The 15,338-nt window shown below is 44.1% G+C and overlaps 1 protein-coding gene across 1 annotated transcript in view; it reads right to left on the reverse strand.

The window, feature by feature from the left end:
• Positions 1 to 15,338, reverse strand: part of TPD52L1 (tumor protein D52-like 1) — a 76,961-nt gene that overhangs the window by 3,303 nt on the left and 58,320 nt on the right. Inside the window, exons 4-7 of the mRNA XM_015423836.1 lie at positions 12,760 to 12,861; positions 3,719 to 3,733; positions 2,750 to 2,788; positions 318 to 378 (exon numbers count right to left, since the gene is read on the reverse strand). Coding sequence (XP_015279322.1) covers positions 318 to 378; positions 2,750 to 2,788; positions 3,719 to 3,733; positions 12,760 to 12,861 — 217 coding nt within the window. The remainder of the gene's footprint in view (positions 1 to 317; positions 379 to 2,749; positions 2,789 to 3,718; positions 3,734 to 12,759; positions 12,862 to 15,338) is intronic.

Raw genomic sequence — 15,338 nt, forward strand, 5'->3', positions numbered from 1 at the left:
CCCGTAGGTCCTGGTTCTAGAAAAGGTGAGAAATTCTGCTCTAGGCTGATCTTACAGGACATGGTAGAACATGATGAAGTGATAGTTTCTTGGGTATACACAACCTGAACAACATTAATAGCAGGAAGATTTATATTTCTCTAATGATGTTCTAACTCGCAGGTAAATATCCCTCTCCCTTCCCAGAAGTGAAGGCACAATCTAGCGGCTGATCATGGTACAAGATATTGATTGCCCCAAGGACTTGCATTATTTTCAGTGACATGCAGAACTAAACTGATGCAGACCTAGCCTGTCACACTACTTCTGCTGCATACCTTAAGGCTTGTGACGGTGGTCTCAACCTTTTCTTCAAAAGATTTGAATGTAGGAGAATTCCTAGAAAAGTAAACCACAAAATGGTCAGCTCTTTAGGTTCATGTCCTCAGTTTTTAATAGGTAATGCTGCAATAACAAAATTAGTCTCTGTCAGGATATATTTCTGTAGTTTAGCAATTCCAATTAAACACTTGCCATTGCCTCCAGACTTCAGTTATGAAGTTCTGGAGTTCTAAAAACACAGGTGTTAAGATCCACTTTAGTTGCTGTATATTATATTGCCATATTGAACATCTCTCATTGGCTACTGAAATAGTAACAACTCATGCTCAAGTGCAAGCAACTGTCAACTAGAAGGTGAATTTGATCCCTGAAGTCAGCTGGCTTCAGAAATTACTACTTTTCTCATCAAGGGGACATAGGGCTGGTGCCACCATTGAAGAGGGACCTGAGGTGGGTAGGGTGTGCCAGTTGGGAAAAATCCTCAGGATCCTCTTCACCACCAGAAATAACCTGTGGAACATTCTTTACTAAAAGTTGGGTCTAATGTAGGAAAACTGTCTTGCATGCTGCTTTTGGCCTGCTGTGCTGCTGCCCTGAGTGAGGCTGGAACGCAAATGTGAGGTATAACAAAGGGTGCCACAAATCAAAAGCAGCACATATGAGAACAGTGTACTAGTAGACGTTCTGTGCAAAACAAATGAACCCTAGAGCCTTCTGACTGCATATACAAGATGTGCATGTTCCATATCCTCCCCAACTTCCTTTTTCTGCCCAGTGTTAACAGGCACTGGGGAGGAAAGAAGGACACTCTTACTACGAATGAAGAATGGCTCAATATTCAGGGCAAAACACAAATGAAAATGCATTCATAACATCTTCCTTGGTGAAAAAGAGTCACATTAAAAAGTCCTAAAGACAAGTTATAGTCATAGAAGTCCCCAATCCGGAGGAGAAGAAGAGATTAAGGCTGCAGAGTGGGCATTGCACCTTTTAAAAATTTCTTCATGGTTTTGTTAATCAAAATCAACCCCCCCCTCAATGTTTAGACTTTAAAAAGAAAAAAAGGAGGGGGGGGAGACTGGTATCCATTTTTCTCCCTTTTTTCCTTTAGAGGGCTATAACAGGATTAAATCCCGTTTTATCCATGCAATGAAAAATGTAGTTCAATTTTAAAAGGCACTGAATGATCCAATCACAGTTTTCTTAGAGTCTCATCAGTTCTTAGTAGGGATGGGCATGAACTGCATTTTTGCAGTTCAATTTGTGGCTGAACCACAAACCTATACAAACTGGGAGGTTGGTTTGCGAACCAAACCAGTTCATATGGGTTTGTGACCCCTGTTTTCTGCTCCCTGCCACTTTAAACAGCTGAGCCCCTTTAAACAGCTGTTTTGGTGGCTTTTGTGGGGAGGAGAAAGCAAGGGTTTAAACCCCTGCTATTTGCTCCTCGCGAACTGTCATAAAAGTTTGTGGAGGTTCATGGCTGGGCTGCAGTTCACAAACCATCAACCAGCCAAAATTTGTCAAAGGTTTGTGAGCTGGTTTGTGCCCATCCCTAGTTCTGAGAGAGTCAGTGTGAGTAGGAATACTCATTTAGGAGTATGGTTCATTGCCATCTATTGGAATTACTCCAATTTGCTTAGTATGTGGCTAAATTTGAAGAATGGGTGGTGATCAAATTGAATTGCATATTAACTCCATGCTGTGAACAGGAGGAATTATCTTAGTTCCAAAGAAGGTAGTAGAAGTGCTTAAGTTCCATGAAAGAAAGGAGCAAAGACCATTAAACACAAAACCCTTTATCACTCCGATATACTTTACTGCACACCGTGTTTGTTGTTACAAAATTACAGTGAGCAGGGGCCACAGCTGCTTCCTGTAGCTTAGGCAGTCTTGCCCAAAGAAATCCAGCATGAATGCTGTCAAGTCAAGACACCTTTGCATTTGGACATTTTTAATTGGCTCTATTTTAGTATATCTGCCACTGAATCAGGCATAGAAATTTTAATGGGGACAGAGTGCATAATAGTGAATAATGTGCATAATGTGAATAGGATCTTTCCCTTTTTTGGGAGACGCCAATAATTCCCTAGCAATGTGGCAAAAAGCACACAGACTGCAGCGTTCTCAAAGAACAGTCAATTTTTCATCATTCGTATGTCCTGTTTCCTCTACCTCTAGGTCCATTCTGAGTGCAGTATAAATGTTTACCTACATTTCTAATTTCTGTTAAGGCATACAAGATATTTTCTGTGTGTGTGTTTACAATAAAGTAACAGTATATGGTAAAAGGGAGAGAACCTCCCCCTCTCACATTAACATGAGTATTCACAACAGCTAGAGGCTGAGGATTACACACCATTTTTTGTAATACACTAATATAAAATTTCCATAATGCACCACTATAAAAAGAATGTGTAACTTTTACCTCATAGCAGGCATACTTATGGAATGACGAATAGAGTAACTGTCACAAAAGAATGGGAAAGAAAAGAGAAAATATAAAAAGATTAATACAGGTTTGCTCTATGATAAGTTTCCAGAGCTTAGAATTTCAATTCTAAGACAAAATCTAGTACTCATGTCATGGTAGAAATCTATATTGGAATTCACTATTATAAGATATGAAAGGGTCAAAAAGGATGCAGGAACCTTTGCAGGGTTTAAACACGTTTTTGTTTGAGGAACTTCTGTAAGGTGATTTCTAGTGAAACTTCAATTCCTTCTCACTGGTTAAAAACTAGTAAAAAGTAATAAACAATTACAGAATTCACAGGCAAAAATAGAGGGAAGTGATGTCATTGAGGTGGTCTTAAAGGTGCTACTGGACTCAAACTTTGTTCTACCATAACATCATAAAACTGAAACCAAAATATACCCATCTATTGCAACTGTGTGAGCAATTCTCTTGGGGTTAGTTTTACCCTGGGAATGAGCTGAACAGCAATGATCCTCAGCATCAGTTTGGCCAGAGACTGTTGTGAGCACAAAAAATAAATGGATGGATCACATATAGTGTAGCCTCTACAACAGTCTGTATAAAAAGAACCCCATAGCCCAAAAGTGTTTGGTACTTTATATTTGAACCTCTGGAAAAATTAGAATTTATGAAAGATATCTAAGGAGGATACGTTTGCCTGAGAGTGTCATATTTTGAATGACCTTCATGATGGGAAATTGAATCTTGCGTATTCCTGCCAAGAATGCAGTAAAGCAACATCCCAAATCCTTGTCCCAGCTTTTCTTTAGCAGACCCTGCACTGGCTAAAACAAGCTGTAAAATCAAGATATTCTGGATGAAATAATGTAAATTCCTGATCTTCAGGCAGCAGTTCTGAAGGACTATGTCATGTCCTTTCCCACAAAACAAACAATGCCAAACAAGCATTAATCTTACCCAAGTGAATGCGACCTGGAGCAGCAGCATAAGGAAAAATTAAGAAGAATTAAGTGTTGGCATATAGGTAATGAAAATAGCTGGACATAGAATAATCTACATCAAAAGTGTTCACATGCTGTGTCAAAAATAAATGCAAATTGAGGTAGAAATAAATTCCACTAGCAACACTTGGGTACATTAGCCAATTTTGCATGAAGAGGCTTGAACACCTGCCAAGTTAGTTCACATTTGGTTTGCTGTTTGCAAACGGGGAGCTGATTTTTCAATAACCGGTTCAACTATTCATTGACTCATTTGTGGCTGTTCGACAGACTGCTTCATTGTATTCCTCTGTAACCATGCAGAACAGTGCAATGGATTTTTCATGCATGTGAAACACAGCTCAATTGAGTTGTACTACGCCGGTCCTTGTTGTGCACCTGCTATGCTCAGTAGGCAATTGTTTAAATTAAATCTTTCACAAAGCATATAAATCAGTCATAAATAAATCCTGTATTTTAATTAAAGCTTCCTCTGGTGTTTGTCTAAGTAGTCCCTAGTGATGCTAATGGCTAACAATCAGTGTGAATCAGCAGCGCCTTTATGCATGTGCACTTCTGCAAAAACCCAATGCAAACCTGTCTGGCAGGAGTTCACAGTTGTTTGGCATGAGCCAAACAGGTTGGATGACTGGCTCACATACAATCAGTACTTCTGGTCACAGTATGTTGCAGCATCGCTAAATGTGTATGCTTTATTTGCAATTTAAAATTTCTTCAGCAAGAAGCAGCGCAACATAAAAAGAGATAAATTACATGCATGAAAGGGAAATGTGACTGGAGGACACAAAGATAGAGTTCACAGCAGAGACATTCCTCTATCTGAGCACTGAAGCTTTTAAGCAGATTCTGACTACAAGCATCCAAGTATATAACTGCATCCATGAATTCTAGAAGTGCTTAAACAGGTTCTGTTTCACACAACCATTTCCCAGCTGGATTCCAAAACATTTTTATCAGCCTGTCTTCTGTATGTCCATAATTGTCTTGAGGGTATGTATGTAGCATCAACTAGTTTGCCAGCATTTCTTTTGGGGAAAAAACAGAGAATGAACATACTGGCAATTTTTGTGTAGGGCAAGGCTATGACCACAATCTATCAGCAGCAGCAGCAGCAATGTCAAATTATCCAATGGAAAAAAGAAACCAGTTTTGAAAATTACCCCCATTGGAGTCTATATCTCAATCTGTGCATAATTCAGGGATCCCCAACATGGTGCTCATCGACACATCTACTGGTGTGGGAAAGTGAGTGGGACCAGGTTTGTGACTGAAGGGTTTGTGACTGGCCACTGGAGACCTGATGGGCTGTACAGATTAAAATAACACTGTTTCGGTGATAGCTGCAAACTCCTTTTTCCCCAGTCGGATTTTTTTAAAAAAAATATTCCTCTTGTCCCTTGCACTTGAGATTTCTTTGTGCATTCATGTCTCTCTCTCTCTCTCCTGTGGCAGCCGTTTGGTGATTGTGCCCACCTGTGCCAGAATTCCTAAGGTGCCCATGGGTTCAAAAAGGCTGGGGAACCCTGAACCCCCAGAATATGAACACATCTGGCTCATTACTATTTTAGGAGAAGGAAAATATGATAGCATATACATCATCCTGAAAATCAAATTCACACCAAAGGAAATGCTTAAGAATATATGTTCAGATAGACCCCTCCTTGTAAATACATAATACAAAAGGGGAGAGAGAAGGATTAATCTAACAACCCTTGGATTGAATAATTCAACTAAACAACATACACAATCAATTGCAACATTTGCAAGGTAATGATTTAGTAAACCAAGTTACTTACATCAGCTGGTGAAGCTGGATTATAGTGGCAGAATTAAAAGCAAGAAGATATTGGAACTGTTTACTGTACAGGGGCCAATCTGCTAAATACCGATACTGCGCAATCTCCATTTAATTCAGCAAGGTCCGTGTGGGACTTTTAAGCAAGCTACACAGAAATGAATAGAGTTTATGTAATGGCAGCGCCTGCTAGACTAGACAAATACAATCTGATTGAATACAAACCAAAGGCAAAGCCCTGCAGGATATGAACTGAGTTCTTTGGTGATGCAAACTCTGTGTAAAGTTCAGTCTTGAACTTTGCTTTTACATATGAAGTATCACAGAACATTGTCAATTGCAACTTTCTAGTCTTACTGTTAGTATAATGCAAACGTAGTGGCTTGAATCCTATGAATGAGTTCCATAGATGTTTGATAATCTGTGCCATGGAGCTTGCTTCCTCTTTTACTAAACCTTCCATTTGTAAAAGATCAATGGCTTTCAATGGGCCCCTGCACAAGTGGAACATCCAGTAGAACAGGAAGCACTCTCCAGAGCAGAGACTATCTAACATGCCTGGAACTCGTCCACAGGATCCAAGCCTTTATTTATAAAATTTGACAAAAAAAAAGAATGTCCTTTCTACTACTAAAAGCCTAAATTTGGTCTAGTTATAAAATTCCCTAATCTAATGAAATATACTGAGTTCTACACTCGATTAGTAATCAGCTCATACTTTATTGTGACTCAGCTCAAACTAAGGACTAACTAGCAGGACCAAAGCCCTGCTTAAATCTGGGTACAACACCACACCCCACATACACCCACTACCCGTGATAGGCTATTTACAGTGCGGCTCCTGGTCTGTAGGTTCCTTCCAGGATCCTAGCTGACTATTGTTCTCGGTTTCAAGCTAGGCTAGTCGATGCCAGGCCCAGGACATAACACCCTCCCCCCAAAGTTCAGACCCCCCCTAACAAACATAGTCTCTCAAGTATGCGAGTCTGCGTTCTTTGCGGTTTGAACAATATAGTTCTGTCAGTGGGGCTGGGGTTTCGGGCTCAGGTCCCGAAAGAGCAGCCGAGGTGCTCGGGGGCGGAGCTGGCGTGACCTCGGAGCCAGCCATGGTTGCTTATTCCAGCGTTTCTTCCACGGGTCCCCCTGGTTGTTCACTGGCTGTGGGTTGCACGCTGGCCGCTGGGACCCCCTCTCAGCCTCCGGCTCCTGTAGGCCTGGCAGCTCCATGCCATCATCGTCTGGGGTCGCTGATGGCAGACTTGACTCGGCTGGGAGGAGATGGCGGTGGAGCTGGTCGATGTGCCTCCTAAGTACTTGATCTCTGTCGGTCGACACCTCGTAAGACGGGGGCCGGTGACTTGGATAAACTTTGGCTGGGACCCAGGCGGGGCAGCTGGCAAAATTCCAGGTGTAGACGGGGTCACCTGGAAAGAACCCCTGGGTGCTGCTTGGTTCTCAGAGCCTGCATGGTGTTCCGAAGCCCGGTCTGGGTGCATCTGGTCTAGTTGGGTGGTGAGATGTCGTCCCATGAGGAGTTCCACCGAGCTGTGGCCGATGGAGGTGCTTGGTGTCACCCGCTGGCCAAAAAGGAAGGTTACGAGCTGGTGATCCCAATCTCCATGGATGATCCGCCAGAAGGATTCCTTTGTGGTCCTCACCATCCTCTCGACCTGGCCGTTGGTAGCCAGGTGGAAGGGTGCAGATCATATGTGCCTGATTAAGTAGCAGCTCATGAAGTCGTAGAACTCACTGGAGGTGAAGGCTGTCCCGTTGTTCGTCACAACGGTGTCGGGTAGACCTTGGGTACAGAAGATCTGTTGGAGGGCGCGGATGGCTGCTTTGGACGAGGTGGAAGGGATCGGTAGCACTTCTAACCATTTGATGCAGGAGTCCACCAAAATGAAGAAAATCTGCCCTTGGAAGAGCTCCGGAAAGTCCAGATGTAGCCAGGACCATAGTCTGTGGGTGGACTCCAACTGTCATACCAGTGCCCTGGGAAGTTCTGGTTGGGTTTCCTGGCAGGGCTGGCAGCGCTTAACACAGTCCTTGATTTTGCTGTCCACGCTGGGCCACCATACGTAGCTGCGGGCCAGCGCCTTCATCTTGATGATGCCCCGGTGCATTTCATGGAGCACCACTAGAACTTGCCGGCGCAACGGGGCTGGCACCACTACCCAGCTTCCACACAGCAGGCAATCTTTGTGTGCAGACAGTTCATCTCGGTGGGAGAAGGCCGCGAATTTTGAGCCCACCTGGCTGGTGGGCCATCCCCTCCCCACCCAGTCCAAAACGCAGGACAGGATATGGTCCCTTGCGGTATGGTGGGACACGTCCAACACCTGAAGAGGGTGGTTGGGAAGGTCCTTGAGGAGCATTATCTGGTGGGCAGGGGCAGGATCTGGGTCGCACGAGGGCAATGGCAGGTGGCTGAGGGCGTCAGCGTGTCCCATCGCCTTCCCAGGGTGGTGAAGGAGAGCGTACTAGTAGCCCCCTAGGAAAATAGACTAGCGTAGCACTCTGGGAGATAGTATCTGAGGCATTTGGCGGTCTGGGGCCAGCATGCCCAGCAGGGGTTTATGATCAGTCACTATAGTGAAGGGCCGCCCACAGAGGTAATCGTGGTATAACTCCCACCACGATAGCTAATGCTTCCTTGTCTATCTGAGCATAATTGCATTTGGCGGATGACAATGTGCGAGAGTAATAGGCCACGGGAACTTCTCTGCCGTCGGGTAACTGGTGTCCGAAGATGGCTCCTACCCCATACGGGGACGCCTCGCAAGCAAGGATGATGGGCAGCGCTTCATCAAAGTGAGCAATCCTGCTGAGCAAACCTCCCCGGCGGCTGTAAGTATCCCACCTCCTCTCCTACACCTGACATGCAGCTGCCTGTCCAGTGTAGGACGGGAAGGGGGGAGGAGTATTAGAAGCCACTGGGGAGGTGGGGCTGTAGCTGACATACAACCACCTGTTAGGTGTAGGAGGTGGGGGGAGTGTGTTGGAAGCCAACCCACTTCCTCTCCTACACCTGAGAGGCCGCTGCCTGTCCAGTGTAGGAGGGGGAGGGGGAAGGAGTATTAGAAGCCACTGTGGAGGTGGGGCTGTAGCTGACATACAACCACCTGTTAGGTGTAGGAGGTGGGGGGAGTGCGTTGGAAGCCACCCTGCCTCCTCTCCTTCACCTGACAGGCAGCTGCCTGTCCAGTGTAGGAGGGGGAGGGGGAGGAATATTAGAAGCCACTGTGAAGATTGGGCTGCACCTCACAGACAATCGCCTGTTAGATGTAGGAGGTGAGGGGGAGTATGTTGGAAGCCACCCCACCTCCTCTCCTACACCCAACAGGCAGCTGCCTGTCCAGTGTAGGAGGGGGAGGGGGGAGGAGTATTAGAAGCTACTGGGAAAGGTGGGGCTCCTCTCCTACACCTGACAGGCAACTGCTTGTCCAGTATAGGAGGTGGAAGGGGGAGGAGTATTAGAAGCTACCGGGGAAGGTGGGGCTGTAGCTGACAGACAACTGCCTGTTAGGTGTAGGAGGTGGGGGGAGTATGTTGGAAGCCACCCCACCTCCTCTCTTACACCCGATAGGCAGCTGCCTGTCCAGTGTAGGAGGGGGAGGGGGGAGGAGTATTAGAAGCTACCGGGGAAGGTGGGGCTGTAGCTGACAGACAACTGCCTGTTAGGTGTAGGAGGTGGGGGGAGTGTATTGGAAGCCATCAAAGAGGCTGGGCCAGCAGCCTTGCTTCACCTCACAGGTGGTTGTTGGCCACTCCTGATTTCCTCAACTGTCATTAGCTCTGTGCAGTCCCCTGTAACTGTTGGCTTTTTTTTTACCTCAGAACACTGAGCTCTGCAGCTGACCAGAGAGTGGGGGGGTGCAGAGAGGCAGGTGCCTGGAATCAATGGGGGGAGCACATTTTCCCCCTTTTGACCCACTTAGGAGTCGAATTCTAAAAATCCCTTCTTAGCAAGCACCTACGCCACGGTAGGAGCGCTCTCCCTGAATTTGGTGTCTCTAGGTCCAACGGTTTGGCCTGGTCACTGATTTTACGGTGAGGGGACTTTCTTTTTTATATATGGATTAGACATTCCTTGGTGTGCAAAAGTTCCCAGGGCCCAACAACCCCTGTGAGACCCCACAAGAGGCTTGCCTATGATTTTGCATGAATTCCCTCCCTTCCCTTCAGTCCCAGGAAATCCATGTTTTATTCCTATCATTTCTCCACTCCTACATCAAGATCTGTCATCATTGCTCATGCTCAAATTTGTATCATACCTACTGTATATCCTGGGGTCCAGTTGACTTGCTGCCTCCAGTCTTGCTTCACATCCCTTCCCCTAAGGATCATTCTCTTTGGATTACTGCCTAAAACCTCTGCCAAAATTCTGCTTTGCATTCCTCCCAAGTTTTCCCTCTAGAAACCCCAAATCGTTTGGCTGCTACAGGTCCAAGGTCTCTGTCAGCCTCCTGGACTCCTGCCACCCCAAGATGAATAGGACATGTAATATTCTTTTCTGCTCTGCTTTTCTCTTTTTCACCCTTTTGTTTGGTGCTCTAACATGCGTAAATATTACTTCAACAACAGATATGCATCTTGTATTTACCCAGTGAATCACCTCTATATTAATATATTCCAAGTTTCATTTTAATTTCCAGTCTTGCTACAGAGCTTCATGGCTCTGTTTTAAAGATCTCCATAGAACAACCTACTTGTATTTCCTATGCAACAATAATATCAAGTCACACCTTTAGCATGTAAGGAAGTGATATGAAGCATTTTCCCATAAGAGAGACCGCAGACAATGTCCAAATAATTATTTAAATTGGTTCTCAATGATAATTCATGTATAGCTTGGACTGCAACAAGAAGTCATGCTTACATATGTGAAGCTGCTATCACAGGATAAACACAGATTTCCTGTATCACTTCTAAATACCCTCAATTTTCTATGCAGGATATTCAATTTTCAACTGAGGATATTCAAACAGCTATGAATCACCAAATAAGTGATTACTTTTATGTACATGTATATTTGTCAGCTATTCCAAACATACATTATGGAGATATTACAATGATATATGAACTCAGAATTGGTTAACACAAGCCCCTGGAACCCTTTAAATGCTGTTTTTCTAGTGGGTTTTTTTTCCTAGCGCAGCTTGGAGTTCAGGGAAGGTGTGCGGCCAGCAGCCACCCCTCTCCCTCACCTGCAAGATTTAAAGGGCCCACTGATCAGCTGGAGGGCCACATGGTCCCACCAATCAGCTGAGTGCCCTTTTAATGTCACAGGAGGCGAGGGAGGGGGGAGGAGGGGTAAGGGGGGAGAGAGGCAGCAGCTGTTGTGGGGTGTCCCTCACATTTGAGGGGACGGAACCCCAAAATGCCCCACTGTAGCTACAGGCTTGGTCAACACTAGCCAAATCTAAGTAATAAGCAGTAGCATCTTGAAATGAATGCACTGGATAAACCAAGCAGTAATCAGTTCTCCAATTTTAGGTTAAACTGGCACAGAAGAATTTAAAAACAAAACAAACACAAATGGTACCAGATCTAATTTGGTACCAAACTTACTGTCAAAAAGCTCTTCTGAAACACGGAGCTTGTTAATGGAGAATTTCTGGACAAGACATTTTTTCAACCCTATCTCTGTTGTACAAAACTGACACTATTTCAAACTTGTCCCTGATTTGTAATGACGGGTATGCTGAAATATGAAATGAGCAATATAAATAATACTTTCTCCAGTGTTAAAATCTAGCATGTAGATTCACAGTAGGACTCCTATAAAAAACATATTTGTAGTGTGTAGAAAGTTCCACAGACCTGTGCTGTCAGTGTTATCAAATGAGAAGCATATATGACATGGAAACAAAGGATATTTTCTCATACATCCAGTGAAACAAAAGCAGCATTTCAACAATATATGCACTTAAGTTTTAAATAGCACTATCCATTTATATAATGATTGAAAGAGTAACATAAACACACACACACACCCCAAAAAAACCGAGCCATGTACCTGTCTACAAACAGCTTACAATCTACATTTCAACAATAGAGGGGGGAAATCAAGAAGTTTGATAAGGATATGCACAATTGCCATTTTGTCTGAATTTTCAGTTTCATTGGCCACAAACTAAAATCCTGGAAAAACCTGGATTCTGGTACACATGTACCAAGGCTGAAAATATGTGCATTGTCTCCTTCAGACGAAATAGTGATTATGCATATCAGGAGGTCTGCTTGTAGTGTGTCTTCCCGTATGTGTAGTGAAATGTTAACAACTGAAGAGGGCTAGAGACAAAATGATTATGTAAAGCAAAAAAGAATACAAGCAAATACAAGTTAAATTGCCCACAAATGGCTTTGTTTCAGTCAGGGATGAAGAAATAGGAAATGCCAACACTAATACTTAATTACGGGAGTCTGAGAGCTGGCTGAAGTAATAGTTCCAGGGCACAATCCTACTCTGTTAAAGTAATTCGGAGGCTTTCCACTAAAGCCAGGGGAAGAAGAATTGCAAACATCTACAATTTAAGATCTAAGGATAACAGGAGATCCTTGCTCCTCTATAGAGATAACCACAGCATTCCCTACTTTCAGATGTCACATTAGAAAAACTATGATCCCAAGACAAACAAAAAAAACCCTCTCTGACCAGAACCACCACTCTTTCTTAGACCTCTCCACTGAAGTCAGTAAAGGGAGATAAGGAAAAAGGAAAAAATCCATCATTCAAAGTTTGCCAAATAGGGTCTAAAGTCAAATTAAATTGCGATCATTTTACAAATGTCTTTATTACAGTTAAAGTTCTTTAGGAATTTGCTAAAAATGTATTTAAAAAGCACGGTTTAATCTTTCCAAGAATAACTTGGGGGCAAATATCCCTTCCTCAAAAGTTATTTATCTGTAACTATTAATTCATGACATGAATTATGAATCTTTCTTTGACTCGGCTTACAGTATAGAATCCCCATGAATAATACCTTTAGTTGCTTTGAGCATGCTAGGTTTTAAAACAAAAGTATATTTTTATCAAATTTACACACCACTTCCCAGGCATAAGGTCCTCTTAGCAAGCTTAATCATAAAGAAGCTATCGTGTATGATAAACAGGGAAAAAAGGAAAGATGAATCATGGCTGAGCAAAAAATGTGGGAAACCCAAATTTCCTTCTGGAAATGAAATCCAAGTTTCTGTACCTCATGTCTCCAAACTTCTTGCTGATGACTGTCCCAACATTGCTGAAAGCAGCTGTGGCCTTTTGTCCTGCTTGGCTCAGAGTCTCTTGAGTCTTCTTATAACTGACAATAAAGACATCACAACATAAGGAACAGCTCTAGAAGAAAATAAGGTGAAGCTCTTTAGGCCTCAGACCATTTGCTTCACCCCCTCAACCCTTACGTAGCTTCAGCACTGTTGCGGGCAGTGGCGAGGGAGGTTCACTACTGGCAACCACTCTGGTATGGGGCTCCTTGGGAGGGCCCAGAGCACCCACCCTACCCCCTCTTACAGTACTTTTACAACAGGTCTCCCCTTGTACATGACCAAATGAGGCGTGAGGACCCAGGCAGACTAACAAATAGTTTTATTAAGAGATTTAACAACAACCTTAGATCTATAACAAGTAGGAAAAAATAGCGAAGTAAAGGCAGGTAAATCAGTAAAATAATAAATCTTAACACATCTATCTATAGTTATACAGTCCTAGTCTTCTCTAGATGCCTGTTCACAGTCTAACTCACTCCTTTTTGGATGAGGGATCCCTCTGTCTGCAGCAGCTTCCACCAGCCCTGCTCCCTAAGAAAGAGCCCCCTCCCACGCTGGGTAAGGCCTTTTATCTCCTCTTCCCTCTCTATTCCCTCTCTATTCCCCTCCTGTTACCCAATCACAGGTCCAGAGGGAACCTGGGAAATGTAGGCATTGAAGACTACTCCCATACAGGCCCATGTAAAGAGGTCAGTATGTTGACTGTGGTTGAGAGAGCTGAGAGGTTCACTGTACAGAGATTAAAACACACTAAATATGCCATCACTAAATCAAATCCAGCAATTAAAAGCTTTAACACTGACAAAACAAAGCAATAAAATGCAATGATAGTAATATTGCAAGCAGGAACTAAAGAAAGAATTTCCAGGGAAGGATGCAAGGAACTCTGACCTGTCCACATACATGAATGCATAAACCTGCCTTATACTAAGTCAGGCCCTTGGCCTAATAAAGTCAGTATTGTCTACTTTGAGAGGCAGTGTCTCTTCAGGGTGTTGAGTGGAGGCCTTCCACATCACTTGTGACCTGATTCCTTTTAAAAATGGAGATGCTGGAGACTGAACCTGCGATCTTCTGCATGCAATGCAGATACTGCTACTAGGCCATGGTTCCCTATTCACTTTTCCTCACTCATCCACCCTCTCACACAACAGCTCTGTATGCACAATGTGTATGTGTACAAGGTCAACATGTCATGTAAGATTGCTTGCCCAAAGATTTTAGTTACATCACTTTAGGCTGCTCAATGTGTATTTTATGCTATTATGTCCTGGCCTGTTTTAATGGAGTTGGGGTTTTTTTAGTGGCTTGCTTAATGGTTTTGTTTTGCTTTTAATGGCTGTAGTTTAATGGTTTTGTTTTACTGTTTTGATTATAAGGCTTACACATTTTCTAAATAAATAAATGGTGCTAACCTCTACCTCCACCCCACATGGGCAAAGTGCCTATAATACATACAAATTCCATATGTGTAGGCTTTGTCCCCACAATTTTGAATAATGCATTTCAAACATTTCCATTCATGGGGATAGATCTACTGTACACATCTATGGGAAATGCCAGCATACTTGGTCCTATTACCTCTCTACACATATTTGCCCTGTACCCATAATATTATGGTTTTTACTATACCACTTAGAGGAGATCGTTTTGGATATTTCCCCCATGTAAAAAGAGAAGCATATTACTCCATGTAATTATATCCGTAAGGTTCCTTAGGGACAGGGGTCTTTTGGGGCTGGAGCGGCCGGAGCACTGCTCCAGCAGCCCAGGAGATGGCGCAAATGGTGGCGCGGCAAGCCCCACCCCCAGCTCCCTGCGCCAAAGTGCTGGAGCCGGGGGGAGGCCCGAAGACCTCCCTGCCAGGTCCCCCGGGCCCACACCGAAGCGCCAGGAGGCCCGAAGAGCCCCGCAGCTGGGTCACCCGGGCCCACGCCGAAGCGCTGGGAGGCCCAAAGAGCCTCGCAGCTGGGTTTCCCAGGCCCGCTGGAGCGCTGGGGCTGGGGGCAGGCCCAGAGAACCCCACAGCTGGGTCCCCCGGGCCCGCGCAAAAGCAGTAATTAAGGGATCTGCAGGGGTGGGGGTGGTGGGGGCTTGATGGGGTGTGGGAGAGCCTCCCTCCCTCCATCTCTTTGCCATCTTTCCCTCCTTTCCTTCTTTCTCTCTGTGACGACCTCTTATTTGGGGAGGTCTAGTTTTACTTTAAAATGTTCTTTCAGTTTTACTCTGTAGGGTTTTCTGGCTGCCACCAGGGAAATCTAGGTTTTCCCAAACCTTTTCCTATAATATTTTCCACAGGGTAGGTGTACCATGGGTCTTAGGCATTCATGAAGGTCTATGTTGTCTGAGGAAGGATTATTTGCTGCTGGTATACTTGAAGGAATTAGGATTTATTTAAAGAAAACATAAATACGAGGGTAAACAATGTAAACAGTACTGGGAAGGATTTGAACAAATGCTTGGTGTCTCTCACAAGCTTCTCCTTTACTGACAGGGAGGTTAAAGCAACTTT

Source organism: Gekko japonicus, unplaced genomic scaffold (genome assembly GCF_001447785.1).
Source record: "Gekko japonicus isolate JY-2015 unplaced genomic scaffold, Gekko_japonicus_V1.1 scaffold186, whole genome shotgun sequence".
Classification (NCBI taxonomy): domain Eukaryota; kingdom Metazoa; phylum Chordata; class Lepidosauria; order Squamata; family Gekkonidae; genus Gekko; species Gekko japonicus.